The sequence below is a fragment of the Zootoca vivipara genome, chromosome 4 (assembly GCF_965207765.1).
Source record: "Zootoca vivipara chromosome 4, rZooViv2.hap1.1, whole genome shotgun sequence".
NCBI lineage: Eukaryota > Metazoa > Chordata > Lepidosauria > Squamata > Lacertidae > Zootoca > Zootoca vivipara.
Genome location: NC_142587.1, coordinates 78909282 through 78931259, shown reverse-complemented (window position 1 = coordinate 78931259; position 21978 = coordinate 78909282). Strand labels below are relative to the sequence as shown.

Below are 21978 nucleotides of genomic sequence, written 5' to 3'. Positions count from 1 at the left end.
TAACGTAGGGGCATACTATTTTCTATATTCTTTTCTTTTAGCTTAGCTTTTCAATTGCTCATCCTTTCTCAGGGTAGTAAGAGTTAATTATGAGGCAAGAGAGCAATCCCAGCAACAAGTACTAAACAACCAAAAGACTGTTTGTCTAAGGAACTGCATGCATGGACCAATTTCCTCTGCTGTTGTGTCTGTCTCTTCTACCATTCTTCTTTGATGAATGAAATTGCTGCTTCCTTTGCAGGACAGATTTTGTATCCTGCATTTTTTAAAAAGATTATTATTATTATTATTATTGTCTTGCTCAGCATTTCCATCCTAGATGGCATGCTCACCCAAAGATGATAATTTCGGTGTTTGTTTGCCTGTGAGCCCCATGGATTAGTATGAGGAGGAAGCAGCTGTGAATGGCAATGGCCTGGCACTGTGAGATCCAAGGGCTGATTGTGGTTGTGCTGCTGGAGGCTGCTTGTTTGTTTATTATTAAATTTGTATCTCACCCTTCCTCCCAAAGGAGTCCTGGGTGGCAAAAACAACAAGTGATAAAACAATAAAAACATCTTAGAACATTAAAAAAACAAAACAACAATTCCAGTACAGGTGCAGACTGGGAAAGATCTCACAGACTTTATTGCTATTATGGCCTGCAGAGAAAAGTGCAGGAACGGGTAAGGTCTATCTAAAGAAATATTACACAGATAGATAGGTAGATTATCTGACAACAATTTTTAAACCTCTCCTTTCATGTGTCCTACTCTGTCGCCGTCATTGTAGACACACATGGTTCATAGTTTATTTGCTATTTATAAATAATTGTCATATTTTGTGTAGCATAATAAATGCTGATTAACAGACTACAGGTGGCTCTGTGGGTTAAACCACTGAGCCTAGGGCTTGCTGATCAGAAGGTCAGCGGTTCGAATCCCTGTGGCGGGGTGAGCTTCCGTTGCTCGGTCCCAGCTCCTGCCAACCTAGCAGTTTGAAAGCACATCAAAATGCAAGTAGATAAATAGGAACCGCTACAGCGGGAAGGCAAACGGCGTTTCCGTGTGCTGCTCTGGTTCGCCAGAAGTGGCTTTGTCATGTTGGCCACATGACCCGGAAACTATACGCCGGCTCCCTCGGCCAATAATGCGAGATGAGCACGCAACCGCAGAGTCGGTCACGACTGGACCTAATGGTCAGGGGTCCCTTTACCTTTACCTAACAGACTAATACAATACCATGGTTCTGATGTGAACAACAGTGAAGTCACTAGATCCTCAAAAGCACCAAGACCTCCTCCTGCCCACCCATGCATTGAACAAAGTGGTGTTTTTCTCCCCTACGGTTGCCAGACTCAATAGAGGACAGGACTTCTGTGCCTTTAATTGCCCTGCTCTCTTTTGAGTCTGGAAACCTTAAAGAGAAACCAGCAGACCCTTTGTTTAATTTCCAAGCAAAGGGTCTGCTGGTTTCTCTTTAAGGTTTCCAGACTCAAAAGAGAGCAGGGCAATTGAAGGCACAGAAGTCCTGTCCTCTATTGAGTCTGGCAATCCTATTCTCCCCTTTTCCAGCCAATACCCCAGTACTGCATCATAACCCGCCTTAGAATCTTCCATGCTGAAAGAGAAGCCTGCAGTGTGGCAAGGGAGGAGGCAAGCTGCCTCTTAGAAGCCACACAGATAACAAGGGCCTACTGCATCATTGCCATTCCAGGGCCTCCTAGCCTCTGCCTTTCTGGGTTCTGTAAAATGAGGTTAAGCATACAGCATGTGATTTTAGATTGCACAATACAGAAAAGCAGGGGCTGGGAGAGAAGGTAGGGCAGGGTCCACCAGACAATTTTTGATGGGCCCCTTTACTGCCTGCTAGTTGCTGCCATTCAGGTAAAGAACATATTCTGAGGTCTTGAGCTTTTGCTTCCTATATTCAAAACACATTGGTTTAACTTCTACTAAAACGTAAGCAGATCATTGCAAGCCCGTTTCTGATATATAATATTTAAGCTGCAATCCTTAACAAACTTAGGTAGGAGTAGGTCACATTGAACTTGTTGAAGATTACTTCTGAGTAGCGTGTGCAGGATTGCACTAACAATGAATTGGGTACTGTATCCAATTGATTTTGATTTCAGAGATCTTAGGATAGAATCAATTCACTTTTTCTTTAAAGAACAACTTACCTAGAGAAAATATTTCCCACAACAGTACTCCGTAGGACCAAACATCACTTTTGGTACTATAGATTTTATCAAATATAGATTCTGGTGCCATCCATTTGAGGGGGAGACGTGCCTGTAACAAAATCAAAGGGCCTTACTTTTCAAGCAAAATGAAATTAGCTGTAGATAGCAATGTAAGTGTTTTACAGAGCTAGAATTGTTGTTTTAGGCTGCACGTGGAAGTTGCCTTTCTGCTCACAGGGCCAGAGTGTTGTGCTAGAAAAAATGATATTAAATCCAGAGATGCAGTTTGTCTTGTACATACAGTACTCCACTTTGACTTTAGAGATTTGGCCAGTTTCAAGCCAGCCATCACAAATATAAGGACTAGAAACTTGGTTTTCAAAAGCTGAGAGTCTCAGGAAGCTCGGTTGGGTGCCTGGTGCCAATTACGTTCTTTTTTCCTGCACTTCTACAAAAGCTAAATACAGACAGCCCTGGATGCAAATACCGTGAGTAGGTATGCTGTGATTTCCACTGTATTAAAGAAATGTGCTTTGCATGTGCCTAAAGTTCCTTAATGCTGCGCAATGCATATATTATTCCAGAACATCAATATCTTTTTTCAAAGGGGAAGAAAAGTTGTTGGTTTTTTAAATTGGGTTTTATAAACAAGAATAATGTTATACAAATAAGTATACCAAGTTTTCTCATGTCATTTGTATATCACAAAAATAGCATAATAAATGTTGAAAAATATCTACAACATGTGTTTCATTATCAGTGGGTCAATGTATAAATTCTTGGTTTATGGATTGGTTTAAACAATGAAGAAGAAGAAGAAGAAGAAGAAGAAGAAGAAGAAGAAGAAGAAGAAGAAGAAGAAGAAGAAGAAGAAGAAGAAGAAGAAGAAGAAGGAAGGAGGAGGAGGAGGAGGAGGAGGAGGAGGAGGAGGAGGAGGAGGAGGGGGGGGGAGGAAGAGGGGGGAGGAAGAGGTGAAGGAGGGAGTGGCGGGTGGGGTGGGGGTGGTTATGCTTCTATTATTCTACTTAGCATGTGTGAAGGGTTGTGTCAGTGTTACTTGTATGGGTTCTCTTGTTGTATTTCCTTGGTGGTGAGAGAGGTTGGGGGATGGCTTAGGGTGTGGTTGGTTGTCTTTGGTCGGCTGTACTGAGAATTGTTTTTGTGTGCAAGCGGGGTGTGAGTGTGTATTTTTGAATCAGGTTAGCCAGATTGATTCGTATACTGTCGGCAGATTCTTGTCGTTGTCTTGTTGGGCTGTGTATGTGATAAAGGGGAACCAAACTGGGGTGAAGGAGTCTTCTATTCGTCCCCGTGCCTGTTTCAGTTTGTTGGTTAGTTTTTCTAATAAGGCTGTTTCCCATACTATTTGGGAAGAAAAGTTATTTCACACATTCCAGGGCTGTGTCCTAACAGTGCCAACAAATTCTTGAGCTAAATTACGTAAATTACGATGAGCCATAGCTCAAATTAAGCCCCACTCCACCCCCAGTGAAGAAACACAAACTTCTATTTCTTTTGCAAACAAAGTTTAAGCCTTTTTTACTGGTTGGCCTAGCAAGGTTAGCCAAGAAACAAATATCAACATGTAAACTGTTCAAAAAACAGAGCTGGCGAACATTTCCGAGCATTGTTGTGGAAGATGCAAACTGTCACAGTGCATACAACTCATCTGGATCGCTCATCTTCACATAAAAAATGTACAATCACTTTCAGGGGCCTTTTAGAGCACAGAGAATGTAAACATTTAGAAAACTTCTCCGTGAGCTGTTCAAAATGATGAACAATGGGGCAAATAAGAAGCATGCTGACTTACATCGCCTTTTCTCACATAATCAGGATTCTTATAAATATCTCTTGCAAGGCCAAAATCACAGATCTTCACAACATTGTTTTCAGACAAAAGGACATTTCTGGCTGCTAAGTCACGATGGATGCACTACAAGAAAACATTAAACAGTCTCATTGCTGATCCCGATATGATTCCAGAACACAAAGCTGAATCTTTTCCATGTCCTTTTAAAAAGCATTAATATACATGTTCATGTTTTTAATGGCTCGGTTTACATTTTCTTCTGGAAGTTGCCTAAAGTTTACATAGAACTGCCATAATGAAATGCAAAGGTGCTTTCCAAGAATCACTTCAGAATCTAAACATGTGTACCTTTAATCTGTTGAGTTCTACCAAGGGATAAGTCAGACTGCTTTAGGCTTTGTAGGTAATGCATTTGGAAATACATAATAAAATACAAAATCAATTAGGACTTTGTATAGATTTAGATAAGCAGCTATTTTTCCTACCACATGGGAATTTGTAGTGAAGTCTACAACAACCAGGCCTGTTTTCAGAGAGCCAAACTGAACTGAACAGAAATCTGGACCAAATCTTTAATTTCCCCCAAACCAGAAACTTGTATTTCTAGAAACACATTTATTTTCAAATGGAGAGCTGAGATTTGAAGATGCTGTGAACATTAAATCATGTTTCTAGAGATGTACTATGACCGCTGGGTTGGGGTATTATTTGGGGGGGGGGGGTTGTTGGTGGGGGGGTTGCTGTTCATGATATGAATTGTTTGTATATTTTTAGAACTTTTTATTATTTATGTCAAAATGGTACAGTTTGGTTGTGTACTTTTTGATGTGTTTTAGTCAGTTATGACTACTTTTATTATGTTTGTGATTATGCAGATATTTTTGTTGTAAGCCCCCTTGAGCATGGTTTTTCCTATGGAAAGGCGGAATACAAATAAAATGCTGATGACGACATGCAACAGTCACTGAAGAATGTCCCACGCGGTGACCCTAACCACATGGAAAGGTGGTCATCTGTAGCCTCTGACTACACCATTACTCCCAGCAGTGACATCGATGGAAATCCAAAGGAGAGTGGCCATGTGCCCTGCTTTACAGAAAACCAGTTGTCTAGCTGAAGGGCTACCCAGTTCACATCCCATTTAAAGATGAAGAACTGTGAGCAGCCGGTGCCTGGGCAGCAAACTAAGAAGGGGTGTGCACACCTGTCTGGTAAGAGGAACTACATCTGGTTAGAGGAACTAATTCTTTGCAACTGGACACTCTCATCTGCCCCAGCTGCAACAAAACATGTCTCTCTCATATTGAACTCTACAACCACAGCAGGCACTGCAACCTTCCAATAGTTTGACTTCACTCCCAAAGGCACACTCCTCCATTGTCTCCCGAGACAGACGGATGCCAACAACAGTTTCCATCTATGCTGATAAACTGGCATTTGCACATTTCTCGCGAAGGCATATCCTCTTTTCTCTCCCTCTCTTTATTTGGTGATGTGGTAAGTGGCCACACAAGGCATACTTCAGCATGTTGTCAGAGGCTGCAGATGACCATATTCCTGCGTGTTTATCAGTGGCTATTTATGTGGTTCCAGATCACCTGGATCTAACCCCAGGCAGAGGAATAACTGCAATGGATGAACAAGCCTTTTGTTTCTAGTCCGTTGTGTACGCTATGAAGACATGAATAAACATGCATTTATTTATAGAGAGAGCCTCAAAAAGAAAACTTCCTTCCTTTAGGAGTTCTAGGGGAACAAAATTGCCATTGAATCACAGAAACCAGTTTGTCTTCACCATGATGCAATTTCCCTGATGCAGTTAGTTGCAAGGAAGATGAGGAGCCGCTGGTTACTTCAGCAGCCTTGCCCTATGCTTCCTATGTGCAGCGAGTTTCCTGGGGTGCAGGGAAAACCCCTCTTTCTCAATATAGTTTCAGGGAGTAACACCAACATTTTGTATTTAACAAAACAGAAACATGATTCTTCGAGGCGTCGTTACATCACAAACCTAAACTGGTATAAGAACTACCTTGGTTAGTGCTGGGAATGGGGTTTGGAAGCTATGTATTCATTTATGCCAGGTGGCTAGGGCATGCTGTATGCTAGGTGGCTAACAACCAGCAGTTAAAATTGTGTAAACCACTTAATTTTTTTTTAAAAAATGTAAGTGGTGGATAATATGCTTCTAATGTACATATGCCTTTAGGGTCACTGGCTCTCCACATCCCCCCCCCCCAAATAAGGACTCTGTCTTAACAAGCAGGCAACAATTTTAAAGATGCATTTTACAAAGGTGACAGAAAAGCTGCACCTGTTGAATTTCTGTCTGTCATGCAGCTATTAAGGGCATAGCTCCTCTGCCAGGAAAAAGACTAGAGGGCAATATGGGGATAACATTCCCAGCCTATTATGCAGTAGGCTGTTGGAAGCATAATGCATACAAAACATTACCCCATTATTGTTAATTTTCCAGAGGGAAAATGCACAGGAGGAAAACTAACCTTTTGACATGACAAGAACTCCATGCCTCTGGCCACCTGAAAACTGTAAGAAATTAGATCTTCCATGGTGAGGGGCCACTTGTAGAATTCATCCAAATCTGAAATCAATTCAGCGCATACGAGGTTAACATGACTTTGTGCTGCCCACAGTACAATGGAGTGCCTGAAACTTAGCTTACTAGTGAGAACAAAAAACAATTATTGGGAAGTGCTGAGCACTTCCCCAAGGTTAAGGAAGAGACCACAGAAACAGTCACACATCTTCCTGTCCGATTGAGTAACGTCGTAAATAAGCTTATTTTAAACCATCTTTTCTTGGATCCGAGTATCTCCCAAGGATGTTTATGAGGGTGATAAATGGGGAAAGAAAATGTCAAAGATGCAGATCGCGCGGTAAAAATATCCACAGGCTGCATAGAAAGAGGAAGGAATTAATACATACCCTCCTCTTCCTCTTCCACATCACTTAAACTTTTATCTTCCTGAAATCCAGAGCTTGCTAAGCTCTCTCGACTTGGGACGCTCTCCAGTCTTTTTTTCTTACCACCAATGGGCTCCACATCCTTCTCTGTCACCAGCTCTCCTTGAATGGAGGCATCCTTTAGACAAAAAAAAAAAGGGGGGGGGGAGAAAATTGGCAGAAGATGGAACAGAAGATACTACTCTAGCCAAAGTTAAGCACTTTTGAGCCCAACAGATTTCAGCAGGAAAGTTAAGCATGTGCTTTTATCCCTCCCGTTAAATCAATGTATTCGAAAAGATTGTACCCCATGTGGTGTGGTCTTTCCATTCAATTACTTTGTAAATGTGCTGGTGAGGTCCTGGGACACCACCACTGGAAAACACTGTCCCTTAGAAAATGATTAAAGCAAGGGAGTGGAACGACACATCAAGTAGCCAGTTTCTCCTGCTAGAAATATCTCTTAAATTTTACCTTTTGCAATAGGCTATTTTCTGCACACACCTCACTGTCCTTCATCCAGGCAAACCAAAGGCACTATCAGAGTTCAAGGACACATTCCAGCCAGACAGAAACTCTCAAGGGGAGTGTGAAGTAGGGGGGTGGGAGGTGGAGCTTGGAGAAAGGAGAGTCCCATCTTTCCCTCTCACATTTTTCACTTTGATTTAAATTTAGTGGAGCCAGGAGCAGATGGATAGAATTGCTTTGGCGGCCAGATCCAGCCCATGGGCAAAGGGCCAATGTGCATCTGGAGCAGGCCCGGCTCTAGGGGTAGTCCCGGTGGCGCAGGGCGCCAGGGTGCCGGGCTGGCAGGGGGGCGCTGCGTGGCAAAGCCGTGCAGAAGCTGTGCTGCACGCTGCGCCCGCCCACCAGGGCGGGGGCGCCGGAGTGATCGCTGCACCACGGCACCAGGGCGCCCGACCTGCTTGAGATGGCCCTGGTCTGGAGCTGTATTCCTGCTCCACATTTTTGAGTTAATGGTCTTGTCCTATGGCTTCAACACCGCACCTGTGCAAGCTGGGAAGTCCCAGGGTCATTTGCATAGAATTGCACTTAGGCTGACCCAGAGGTTACATATCCTTCCTTCCATATCCAAAATACATCGCTGCCGAACCCTGCAATGAAGTCTTGCACTGGGGAAGGTACAACCTTGTAAAATTCTTTACAACAACCTGGTTATTTTTCTATATCTGTACATTAAAGCAACTCATATTTGCACTGGCCAAAGGGCATTTGAACACCTGTTCCTATATGTACTGTGCAGCAAAATAAAATTATTGTGATTATTTCAGTGGACGGTGAACTGAAGAAATAAAATACGACATTTGGGACATTACCTTGTTGGAAGAAAAGAAATTCCTTTTGCTCTTAAGGTAGCTTGATAAATTTCCATATTTGCAATATTCAACTATAACCATTAGTGGCCCTGTGAACAAGATGATAAACATTTTGGTGGGGAAATGTGACAATTTATAACATCTGTGCCTTTTGTGTCATTGTTCAAGTGCCTGTCTCAGCAGTACAGCAGAATTACTTAAATCAGAATGCATTTGAAAGAAATCCGTAATATTTCCCCTGAAGTCCCTACTCTCATCTTTGTTTCACACTGATTGCTAGAAAAGTTTGATCTGTGTGTGATTTAATTCAGACCAGCATCTCAAAAATGTATTTTCCCACAGTTTTATCAAGTCATGGTTTAACTCTTGAAGTTAAAACAAGGAAAAAGCCCAGCAGATCTTAGCATTTAGAACAATCTTTCCAGCCTGTGATAAATACAAAAAAGTAAAGCTATATTTTACATAAAAATAAATAAAATAGCAAACCAGAACACCATTTTTTTTGTCATAGTTGTCCGTACCTCCGTTTTTTGTGCAAGCGCCCAGCAGATTCACAACATTCAGATGATGACCAATATGTGTCAAGATCTTCAGCTCAGTCATCAGAGCTTTATACTCGCTGGCGGTGGCTCCTTCTGCAAGGCCAAGCAAAATGGTTTACTTATTACTTAGGGCACTTCTTACCTGGAGATTTCTTGCCCCGGCTCCTGTCACCACTTCTTGTTGAGCACCAGCTGCATTCTGTTGGTTGTGAGGACGCTTTCAGCAAACCTGAACCCTAGGCAGGAACAGCACTATAAGTTCAGAAACCTGTAACTGCACCATTTGGACTGTGGGCTGCCGTACTTCAGTCCAGCTCAGAGTATTGATTCCTTTAGCTCATTGTTGTCTACATGAACCTTCCGCAAACTGGTATCCTGCAGATGTTCTGGGTGACAACCCCAGTTTCCCCTGACCGCTGATTGTGCTAGTTGGAACTGATGGGGGCTGTATTCCAAAATGTGGAGCTTCCGCCTGCAAATATGGCTCTCTACCATTGGGCTATAGTCCCTGACTCAAATGGCAACAGGATTTCAGATATACTACAGAGGCAAGACAGCTGAAAATGGGTGCCCACACAGTCTGGACACCACAAAGTGAAAGTGGAATTCTTCTACACCATACGTACCTTTCAGCATTTTTACAGCAACTACTTTGTACGTGGGTGATTTTTTAATTCCAAAAGCGGCTGCTTGTACTACTTTCCCATAAGCACCTCGCCCAAGGGTCTTTCCTGCAGCAAAAAACAAATCACAGTTGCTGCTTAGAGAGACATCATCAGATAAACTCATAGTATTAAACTTTTCATTATGTTTAAAGTTCTGACTGTGTGAGAATACATGGAGAGCTCCTGAATTTATATGCAACAAATTATACCACTTCCGCAGACCTATGCTCAAAGCAATTCACAATATAAATGAAACCCTAAGTAGTCAAACAAATGATGAAAGTGTGAGCACAGATGGGGAAACAAGCACAACTGCAAAAGGGGGAGATTATCACACCTGGCTGCTTCTGATCCAGAGCCCTTCAATAATAATTGTGTTTTGGGCTGTGTACACATCATCAGATTGAAGGCACAAGGAGAAGGGGACGACAGAGGACGAGATGGTTGGGCAGTGTTCTCGAAGCTATGAACATGAGTTTGACCAAACTGCGGGAGGCAGTAGAAGACAGGAGTGCCTGGCGTGCTCTGGTCCATGGGGTCACGAAGAGTCGGACACGACTAAACGACTAAACAACACACATCATATATTTAAAGTACATTTTCCCCTCCCAAAGAATCCTGGGAACATTGTAGTGATGGCTATGCTGCCTCAAGGCAGCGGCTGTATTAACAATCCAAATGTTGCAAAACTGCTGCAAAGTGCTGGCATGAAGCACTCTGCTGTTGCCGAAAAATGCCACAAGGCACAACAGTAACCACCAGTGCTGTTGTTTCATTCATTCATTTATTCTGCAAGGATTGGAATGGCCAGAGATGGCCTAAGATATTTTGCTGGATAGGGCAAGAAATTGAAATGGTTGTAAAAGTACAGTGCCAAGCCAAATAATGGAACATTTGCTGCCCTTTAAGCATCTACCATTCCCATTGATATTTGCAAGTATTGGGATGGGGGGGGGGCAATTCCAGCTGGGATTTCAGCAAGAGCAAAGGAGTAAAGCTACATCCCTTCATTCTATGATTCCAATTCCCTTCTTTTCCCTAATTAGACAGGGTTGCTCGGGTTTTACCACATATCAGGTAAAGACGTGTGGTAAAATGTGTGTTCATCTGATCATCTGTCCACCTGGACTCACAGAATCACGAGGACATCAGTAAAGTGAAGGGGATAGAGGGCAATGAAACCTGTTGCTTGCGTTGCAGGAGCCTGAGTCTGTCATGGAGCCCTTAGGACCCCCATGCAGACCAGGCATCCATCTGTTGTAAACATAACTCCTGGAAGCTCATTGTTTTCTGAGAATTTGGCATGTGTTTTGATCAATAATAGTCCATTTACTCAGGACATTGGAATAAGCAACTTGTAAACTCTCTCTGTACTCAGTAAAACACCACAGGGGTATTGTTGTATTCGGACACTGGCATATTTTCCAGATATCTTTTCCATCTGAACAATCTCTGTTTCGTGGAAAACTAATAAAACTCTCCCCACCCCCCACTTTAAAAATCCTCTAATATTCTGGTTTCAGTTACATTATGTTTTAGTGCCAAACATTGGCTCCTAAGAACTTGTACAGAGTATTTGGATATTTGAATTCTTGGACCAAATTCTCCTCACTTTACAAGCCACAGAAAATCCCTCCAGCAGCTTCAGAAGATAATGGCACACAGAGCAGTGTTATTAGGAATGTAAGGTGCAATTTACGTCCCACTGAAATCTATTTCCCCTATCCCCCGCTTTTCACCTGGCACAGCAGTATTGGAAGCGGGATCATGTATATCTGCCCCAATACCAGCATGAATACAATTTGTCATGAATACTCAATAAAGAGAACATCTGGAAGAGCCATTGAAAAGCAGAGTAAGGGAAAAGCAAAGGCATAAGGTCTTACCTTAGCCTATAATAGATAATCCTAATATTTAACTCAGTCTCTTAGGGGTCATGTTACTACTACACAGGCTGGTTTTTCCCCACCCTACACCCCCAGGTTCATTTAGGGTGATTGAGATCATGAAAAAGCCACTCTGAGTCAGAGGAAATGCTGCATGAGCAGACTTTTGGACTCCCAACAACTACACTCTTGGAGGGAGCCACAAACAAACAAACAAACAAACAAACAGAATTGCTCTTTTTTCTTAAAACAACCTGTCGTTCTTTCAAGGCAGACAGTGCTTGTTATGCCACAATTAAAGATCCAACTAAAAGAAAAATCCTAGGTGGGTGGTACACTCAATGATTCCATCCTGGCTACAGGGCTGTGCAATTTTAGGGAGTCTGCTTTCTGCTTGACGCAAAGCTGTTTCCTGATTGAATAACTGAATGGTTAGAGCGCACTGACATTTTTTAAAAGGCCTAAGTGGGGGTGTGATCTGCCATACTGTTTGCAGCTTAATGGGTATCATATGGTATGCTTACAGCCACCATAAGCAAGAGTAGCATAGAACCCTTTGCCTATGTTTCTTCATACAGAGACGGTAACAACAGTAATTTGTTTTCTAAACATTTGCAATTTGATATCTGTTGCAGAGAGCCAAATTCTGATACAGTATATACAGTATACTCACACTAGGCTAATGGCCAGCTCACATCCTGAAGCTCCTCACACCTTGTGTAGAGATCAGCATGTGTAATTCTAGCTACCATTAAAATCTACTTTACATCTGAATGGATGCCATCAAGATAATGGGGGAAAACCTTTGAGACAGGAGGCAGACAAGGATGGCCAGTTTTAGTCATTGCCCACTAGGACTGTATTCCTTCAACTTTTGTTAAGCAAATAAGCAAAGTGGGAAACGTGTAGGAAACTCTGAAATAAATTCAATGGAACAATAAAACCACTGGAATTATAGGAATTGCTCATCTCAAAGCCCCCCTCCCTTCTCCATTAGATGACATTGGATTAAAAGCCTTAGATTCTCAATGTTTAGTCAGCTCTCCTAGCTCCAACAAAAAATTTATTCAGAACTCTCAAGGCTCCAATGAAAATTCTACTCAGTGCCCTCAAGGAATCCAAAAATCATTCTGCCTGAAGGACAAGTATACCTTTCTTTCCCCTTCTCCATTTCTTAACTTGCTTTCACTGTGGTTTCTATGACAAAATTGCCATACTTACTTTCCTGTAGGCTTATGGGGATACAGTAAATAGATTTTTCACTCTGTAGATCAAGGTGTGTATGCATTGTAGGATTTGCGACCTGCTTTATTTTTGCTGTCTGAAGCAGCCTTTATATATATTCTGTCACTTTCATTTCATATAATAAAAGTAAAGGTAAAGGTAAAGGAACCACTGACCATTAGGTCCAGGCGTGACCGACTCTGGGGTTGCGCGCTCATCTCGCATTATTGGCCGAGGGAGCCAGTGTATAGCTTCCAGGTCATGTGGCCAGCATGACAAAGCCGCTTCTGGCAAACCAGAGCAGCACATGGAAACGCCATTTACTTTCCCGCTGTAGCGGTTCCTATTTATCTACTTGCATTTTGACGTGCTTTCGAACTGCTAGGTGGGCAGGAGCTGGGACCGAGCAACGGGAGCTCACCCCGTCACAGGGATTCGAACCACCAACCTTCTGATCAGCAAGCCCTGGGCTCAGTGGTTTAACCACAGCGCCACCTGGGTCCCATCATATAATAAACCAAGCTTTATTTATTCCTTTTGTGTGATAACTTCTTGTGGGCATAAGGTTACTAGATACTTTGTGAATAAAATGATAAAAAAAATGAAAAATAATTTAAAAAATGAAAATGCATGAGATTTTACAGAGCTAATGGGCAAGTTGGAGAATGAATGACTCATTAAAATTCATCACTAATCACCTAGCAAAAGGAAGATGGCCAGCCCTGTTAACACTTACTCCCAATATTGCCATCAATCCTTATGACTTTCCTTGCAATCCAAGACTGTTTCCAGATGGGAGAACTTCTCCTATATAATAAAACTGCAGATGGCTAACATTATGCTAGTGCTAGTTATGTATATTTCTCATCCAATGAAAATGATTGGCAGATGATCCAGGACAGACAGAAAGAAGTTACTTCTTCATGCAACATCTAATTAGTTTATGAAATTCACCACCACAGGATGTGGGGATGGGATGGCCAGTAGCTTTAAACAGGGATTCGACAAATTCACAGACTATAAGTAACAATGGACACTTTAAAAGCCAAAGCTACTATGTTGATCCTTAAGCAGGGGTGGTGGTGGGGAAGAGTCAACACTCACAATTGGGCAATACCTTTATTAGGACCAACAGAAATGCCACTAAAACATAAGCAAATGTTCAAATGCTCCAAAATGCTTCATCAGGCCAGGTGCTACAAAGAGCCAGGAGTGGGGTGGGGTGGGGTAACAGGGAAAATAGTAATGGGGGGAGGGAGTACAATAAATAGGTCGGATGTCCTAGCAATGAGGTCTGCATTTAGACTCGTTTCCAAGATGGAGACTGGAGGTTGAATTAGACTTTTCTAGGTGCTGCAGGTGGAGGAAGAAATTCAATTCAGTTCACATTTAAAGGTGACCCACCCAATTTGCATTTTCCAAAACAATATGCAAGTAGGGTTGCCAGACTCAATAGAGGACAGGATTTCTGTGCCTTTAATTGCCCTGCTCTCTTTTGAGTCTGGAAACCTTAAAGAGAAACCAGCAGACCCTTGGTTTAATTTCCAAGGAAAGGGTCTGCTGGTTTCTCTTTAAGGTTTCCAGACTCAAAAGAGAGCAGGGCAATTAAAGGCACAGAAGTCCTGTCCTCTACCGAGTCTGGCAACCCTATATGCAAGCCAAACACAGCCATCCTTCAAAATTTGCATTTCTCCAAATTTAGCAGTTCAGTTTTCCAGCCAAGCTTTGTGTACAAAAATGCATACATGAGGGTAAAGTGTGCATAAAAAGCATACATTCATGGCAACAAGGCATTGCAAAATGCTTTGCAAAAATATGCATACTTGGCAAACTTGCATATTAGGAGAAATTGGTACTCAAATGCTGAATTTTCACAGAACATTTTTTAAATTGCAAACTGATGTGGAAATGTAGAGAACTGAATGTAAGATGGGAAAGATGAGAAATGAGAGAAACTAAAATTGACATATTCACACCTATTCCTAGGAATTCCGACAGGTTTTACCTGCCGGTATCAGGTTACATAACTAACTTTTTAGGATAAAGGAACAATAGCTGATCCAATTTTTTGAAAACATACTATAGCCTGGCTGTTTCCCAGATCCATCTCATGCCTTAAGCAAAAAACATACATGCTCTTCATTAGGCGAAAGGCAGAAATAAGAAGAAACAAGGCAGTCTTTAGATTAGCAAATAGATATGAGGAAAATTCAGATTAAAAATTAGAGACAGTATGCCATTAAATATTGGGGACCCAGGTGGCGCTGTGGTTAAACCACTGAGCCTAGGGCTTGCTGACCAGAAGGTCGGCGGTTCGAATCCCTGTGACGGGGTGAGCTCCCGTTGCTCGGTCCCAGCTCCTGCCAACCTAGCAGTTCGAAAGCACGTCAAAATGCAAGTAGATAAATAGGGACCGCTACAGCCGGAAGGTAAACGGCGTTTCCATGTGCTGCTCTGGTTTGCCAGAAGCGGCTTTGTCATGCTGGCCACATGACCTGGAAGCTATACGCCGGCTCCCTCGGCCAATAATGCGAGATGAGCGCGCAACCCCAGAGTCGGTCACGACTGGACCTAATGGTCAGGGGTCCCTTTACCTTTACCTTATGCCATTAAATAGCAGCTGCTAGAGAGAGCTGTTGCCTTCAGTTCTGCTTCTTGGTTTCTGAGAGGCATCTGGTTGGCCACTGTGAGAAAAAGCATACTGTACTGGAATAGTTGAAATATTAATCCAATCCAGCAGGACTCTACTTGTGTTTTTATCCCCATCTCCACTTGATAGGAAGAGCCCAGGCCAGCCTTGCAACCAGTAAGCAGCTTTTCGAGCTATGGGAGTTTGTTGAAGAGACATGAATTCAAGTTTAAGCTTTGGTATCTGAAGAAAAAAGGAATGTTTAATGCATCCTGAGTAGTACAAGTGGGTAGGGGATGTGATTATTTGAGAAGCTTTTGGTGAACTGAATGTATTAGCGAAGGCCCTTGCTTTGGCTACTCTAGGCTCAAATCATTTAGGACTTTGACGGTTAAGGCTGCCACCATTGGAGTGCTTGCTGGGGCCACATTGTCTGGCTGGTTCTGTTGTGGCACTGCAGAGCTTCTGTTGCCATAATCAGGAAGAAACTGTCAAGGAAGAAGATGGGAGTTGTAACAAGGAGGAAATTGCACAGAAAAAAATAGGATCAGAATTTTGAAGCACAGAATTCTGAATCACTTTTATTATCTGTCCAATGAGAGTGGTACTCAGGATATACCAGATGGGAAAGGAAGACTCTCAGGCCCTTCAAGGACAGAGATGATTCAGCCACTGACTGCAGGAAGGAGGAGGACAAGGGTGGTGGTGCTTGGGGACTTCCTACTGAGAGGTACAGAGGCAGCTGTGTGCCAACTGGACCTTTTTGTTCATGAAGCACGCTGTCTGCCTGGCACACAGATCCAGGATATGAAGGACAGGTCACCAAGACTTTTCAGGCTCACTGATTATTATCCCTTCTTACTAATCCACAAGGAGACAAATGGCGCCACAAGACACAACTATGAACATATCACCTCTGACTCTGAAGCTCTGGGGTGGAAGGTGAAGTACCCTGTGGCTCAGGTGGTGTTCTCGCCAACTATTCCTATAAAAGACAGAGGACTAAAAAGAAAGAGACTAGTATTTCATCTGTGGATAGTGTTGACAGGAGAGGGTTGGTTCTGGGAACAGTACAAACTTCCTTAACAAAGTACTACAGGCAGGAAATGGGCTGCACCTCACGAGGACTGGAGAAAAATGTGTTTGGCAGAAGCAGGACAAACTACTATAGATCAAGAGGGCTTTAAACTATGGCAAATCCGTGGGGAATGGAGACAATAGCCCAAAGGTAAATTCAAAGATAAGCACTAAAGATAGAGACTTGGGAGCTACAGGAGAGGCTGGGGAAGCTGTTGCTGGTGCCAGGCAAACTCCACAGGAGAAACATTGAAGTAAAATATCCATGGGTTTCAGTGTGCAGAGGATGGGAAATAAACAAAATGAACTTGAACTCCTAGTACAGGAAGGTGAATACAGCTTGATAGATAAAACTGATCCTTGGTGGGATAACTCCCAAAACTGGAATGAAGCAACTGAAGGCTCTGAAACAGAAAGGGAACGCCAACAAAGTGTACCCCTGCACATAAATTAAAAACAGTGGTCATGGTAGCACTGCGAAAAGAACACAGATAAAAAGAAATGAAGAAATTAAAATAATGTTGTGATTGGAGTCTATGGTATAATGTTGAACCAAGGGGAGGCTGTGGATCACACTTTCCTGAAACAAATTGTAGAAGTTTCCAACCGGTCCCCTTGTGACAGAGAGGGGGGTGGCCTCTCAGCAGCTTTCAGTACCATTGACCATGATATACTACAGCAATGACTGTGTGGAATGATAGTTGGAGGCACAGTAATTTGGTTATTCCTCTCTTATTTCTACTTCTGTGAACAGGTTGGATGCTGGAGAATAAACTGAGAGTGAATCCCTACCCATCCAAGGCACTGTGGATTGGTGGTTCATGAGTCCAGGAATTGGGGAAACCGCCTGCTCTAGAAGGGGGCTGCCCTCCCATTGAAGGAGTTGATTCATAACTTTGGGTCCAGACTTGTCACTGGAGACCCTGTTGTCTTTCGTGGCTGATGGTGTCTTTGGCCAACTTCAGTTGCCTCACGAGCCGTATTCATCCCTGGATACAAATAACTTGGCCATGCTAACATGCCATATCTGAAGGTGTCCTGGAAGATAACTTCAAAACTGCAGCTGCTAAACTCTTAAGTGGAGCACTGAACTGGAGCCATAGGACACTGGTTCTTAAGGAACCGCACAGGCTTCCAGTAAGTTTCTGAACTGCATTCAAGATGTTGAATGCATTCTGAACTGCATTCAAGTACTTCTTTTAGTGTCCTGTCTGATCACAAAGATCTTCTGGAGAGGTCTTCCTCAGCATCCCATCTTTGGATGTTCCACACTATGGGGGTATGTAAGAGGGGTCCTTCTCTGTAATACTGTACCACTTGGGGAATGCCTTCCACTCTCAGATCTCAGATTTAAATCCTGTTTAAATTTCAGTGCCAGGTTAATATCTGGTCATTTAATCAAGCTTTGAGTAATAATTAATCCCACTACTTAAATTGTAGTGACTGTCACTTCTATTTTAAGATTATTTATTGCTTTATTGTTTATCCACTCCTGATCTCCTATTCACAAACTGCCATAGTTTTAGAACCATAGTATAAGAAACTGTTCTAGGGTATTCGTTCTAGGGTATTAATACCCTGATAATCCCAGAAACTGTAGTTCTGTGAATAATTCTTGTTCTTATTTATAGGATTTATACCTCACTCTTCCTCCAAAGGAGGGTTAGGAATCTCTATTAAAGAATTCTCAGTATCCTTGCCAAATTATAATTCCTCGTGTTCTTTGAGAGAAGCTATGACCATTAAAAGGGTATAAAAATCCAACCTTTCATTCAAGGCATTTACATACCTCACTTAATCATTAGCATTTCTACAACCACCAGTATAAAAAGTTGTAAATATAGGCCCTAAGGACATTTCATCAGTCATGTGAATCAACGGATGAGAGGAGCACAATATGATTTAGAACTCTATGCAGACTTTTAGGATCCATGGTTAATGAACACTGGGAGAAGGAAGGAGATCTTGCTCACTGACCCTGCTCCCAACTTCCATGTGTTCACCTCTGTAGGTCTGAGAATCTATGCTCATATGTAGACTCTGTTGGAAACTTCACATCAATGCATGGGGGGTGGGAATGGGGACAGTGGGCACAATCCACTGGCTACTTCACATGTTATTTCACATAGCTCAGTTGGTAGACTCTTAATCTTGAAGTTGTGAGTTCGAGCCCCATGTTGGGGCAAAAGATTCCTGCATTGCAGGGGGTTGGACTAGATCAGTGTTTCCCAACCTTGTGCCTCCAGCTGTTTTCGGACTACAATTCCCATCATTCCTGACCACTGGTCTTGCTAGCTAGGGATGATGGGAATTGCAGTCTCAAAACATCTGGAGGCACAAGGTTGGGAAACACTGGACTAGACGACCCTCATGGTCCCTTCCAATGCTACAATTCTGAATCCATGCTTCTGTGATTCATCATCTGGGAATGAATGTCTGGAAGTCAGGCTCACCCCGCTCACCCTCAGCCCCAGGCAGTTACTGAACTAAGACTAGGCTGCAATCCTAAATACGCATTCCTGGGAGTATGTCCCAGTGAGCTCATCAGTGGAACTTAAATTTGAGTAAGGTGCTGTTAGCAGTGTTACAAATTAATACACTTGACTGGCTCACAATTTATAGCTATACATTACAATTAATAGGCCTGATAAAGAAAAGGTGGAAAGTGTAGAAAGAAAATGTGTGTGAGACTAAAAAAAACCCTTCCAACAACTAAACAAGAACATGTCGTATTTACAAGATAATAGCAATACGAGCTGCCAAGGTCAATGAGAGGTTGGACTGACTTCCATGTAACGATGATTTAGCAAACATGCTGCAGCCAGCCAACTTTTCAGAATCTGGTTTTCATTCATGATCACAACATTCTTTCCTTGTTTATGCCATTCCCCCCCCACACACACACACATTTACGCTGCTCCCACTCCAGATTTGTGCCTCAGCTCTTACATGCAAGATAGAACTTAAGGAACTGAATTAACTAGTTCCTGCCAGAGAGAGGAATTCCATATTGCATGCTCCAAGTACCTGGCTTGCCAACAAGTGTAGGTTGGACAGGGAGCTACAGTATAGTCAAGAACATTTCTCTGGTACACATGCATGTGTTAGAAAACACGTTTGCTTTCTTCACGCTTCGCATGGCTGAGATGTACCTTTTAAAAACATGTTGGGCTACAGTCAAACAGGCACATGCTTACTTACGAGCAAGACAAAGAGATCTGCCTTCACGGTCAGAGGAAGTATGCTTTTGAATATCAGCTGCTGCTGTAAACTGAAGGAGGAGAAAGTGCTCTTGTGCTCAGGTCCTGCTTGCAGGCTTCCTATAGGCATCGGGTTGGTCACTGTAAGAACAGGCTGCTGGATTTGATGGGCCTGGATGTTCTTATGTTAAGACCCATCAAAATGAATGGGACCTACTTCTTTATAAAGGTAAAGGGACCCCTGACCATTAGGTCCAGTCGTGACCGACTCTGGGGTTGCGGCGCTCATCTTGCGTTATTGGCCGAGGGAGCCGATGTACAGCTTCCAGGTTATGTGGCCAGCATGACAAAGCCGCTTCTGACGTACCAGAGCAGCACACAGAAACACAGTTTACCTTCCCGCCAGAGCGGAACCTATTTATCTACTTGCACTTTGACATGCTTTTGAATTGCTAGGTTGGCAGGAGCTGGGACCGAGCAATGGGAGCTCACCCCGTTGCGGGGATTTGAACCGCCGACCTCCTGATCGGCAAGCCCTAGGCTCTGTGGTTTAACCCACAGCACCACCCGCGTCCCTTACTTCTTTATATGGGGCACCAAATATGACAGGTGGGCAGGGCCACCCACTGTCTGGACTGATTCTCTTTTATGTTTGGAGCTTCCAGGGTTTTTCTCCATGGGTACCCAAGAGGAAACAGGTAATTCCTGTGACACAACAATTCTTCAACACTTGTGAATGCATCCCTTAGAGCAGGGGTCCCCAGACTTACCGCGCGGCGGGCCGGTGCCCGCCGCGCCGACCGCGCAGTGGGCCGGAGGGCAGGGGAGTGCGCGCGCAGCGGGCCGGAGGGCGGGGGAGTGTGCGCCCGTGCGCATGCGCACACGCACACGCGCGGGGAAAAAATCGCCGAAAATCGCTTGTGCGCATGCGTATGGGCCTCCCCCGACCCGGAAGTGCACCAGAAATGACCTCTTCCGGGTCGGGAGAGGCCCATACGCATGCGCACAAAGGATTTTCAGCGATTTTTTGCCGGTTTTTTAGATCGTCGCTGCGCCGCGCGCCGTGATAGCGGGCGGCGGCAGCGGGCGGCGGGGGTCGTCGCGGGCCGGATTGGAAGGCTGATTGGGCCGCATCCGGCCCGGGGGCCGTAGTTTGGGGACCCCTGCCTTAGAGGAAAACAGTTAATTAGTTATGAAACAGTGATGCTCAGTTTAGTTCTGCCCCCCAAAGGAATGAATTGTGCAGATGCTGTGATCCCTACATCTGGATTCTAAATACTTCTGCAAAGGCCAGATAGCAACAATTGAACTGAGAGTTATTTTTAAAGCAATTCCGTTTCAGAACAAGAGGGCAACAGTAACAATTAAGGGGCATAATCTTGTTTTCCGGAATGAAAACAGTACCCATTGATGGGGGAAAAAATAGTTGATAAATAAATGCCCTACAGCATGAGCAGTGGTCAGGATTGACTGGAGTTAATGCAAGGATATAGGAAGAGCCAGCTAGTTCATGCCAATGGCCCATCTACTCCAACATCCTATTCTCAGAGTTGCTAATCAGATGCTATGGAAAGCCCACAAGCAGGACTTGAGTGCCACAGAACTCTGCACACCTGCAGTTCTCAGCAACTGGTGATCAAAGACGTCTTGTCTCTGGCAGTGGAAAGAGAACATAGACATCATGGTTAGTAGCCACAAATAGCCTTATCCTCCATGAATTGCAGTCCAGCAACATTTGGAGGACACCAGGATGGGGAAGGCTGGTTGAAACCCACATTTTGTTATTACCAACCCAGAATCGCATGCAATAGTAGAGAAAGAAGGACATTATTACCCAGTTTGAGCCTTTCCCGGGCGAACTCCCATTTGCTGGCCTCATAAGGAAGTCGTTCACATTGTTCATCTAAGGGGACTTCTTCAGGATCCATTATGATAGATAAATAATCTGTCTTTATTTCGGAAGAATAAGGCTGGAAAATAATGTTAAAGTTCCCCAAGTCACTACAAAATGCACAGCCAGCCTGGGCAAGTTCTCCTGGCTTTGGTCAGGAAGGTGATTGGTTAATTGGATATGACTATTGCACCTCTTGCCATATGGATACACATTTCATGCTCCAATGTACAATCTGTTAAAGATGCTTCGTTTTAACATTGCCATGTATCCCCCCACCCCATTCTGGTGATATTTCCACCACCTTCTCTCATATATATACTTACTGTATTGCATGCTTGATTTCGTAAATTAAATCCATATGAAGACCTCCTCAAATAATTGCCATGTGATAGAGATTCCAGTCTGTACTTTCAGTTGAGTGTATTTTCAGAAAAAATGACTAACTACAACCTCTAAAAATAGCTTTGGCAGACAACTGTACAAAAAAAAAATACTGGCATATGCAGCAGATGAGTTCAGCTGTCAATGTTTGTTGCTTTAAAAAAGTCGCCAAATGTGGTTTGAAAGTTGTGCAAGACTGAGATGT

The 21978-nt window shown here is 43.3% G+C and overlaps 1 protein-coding gene across 2 annotated transcripts in view; it reads right to left on the bottom strand.

The window, feature by feature from the left end:
* Positions 1–21978, bottom strand: part of FLT1 (fms related receptor tyrosine kinase 1) — a 110448-nt gene that overhangs the window by 9773 nt on the left and 78697 nt on the right. For both annotated transcript variants that reach the window (XM_035114270.3, XM_088668251.1), the window contains 8 exons: positions 21333–21468; positions 9444–9548; positions 8797–8910; positions 8276–8364; positions 6921–7077; positions 6479–6576; positions 3978–4100; positions 2162–2273 (listed from right to left, as the gene is read on the bottom strand). In XM_035114270.3, coding sequence (XP_034970161.2) covers positions 2162–2273; positions 3978–4100; positions 6479–6576; positions 6921–7077; positions 8276–8364; positions 8797–8910; positions 9444–9548; positions 21333–21468 — 934 coding nt within the window. The remainder of the gene's footprint in view (positions 1–2161; positions 2274–3977; positions 4101–6478; positions 6577–6920; positions 7078–8275; positions 8365–8796; positions 8911–9443; positions 9549–21332; positions 21469–21978) is intronic.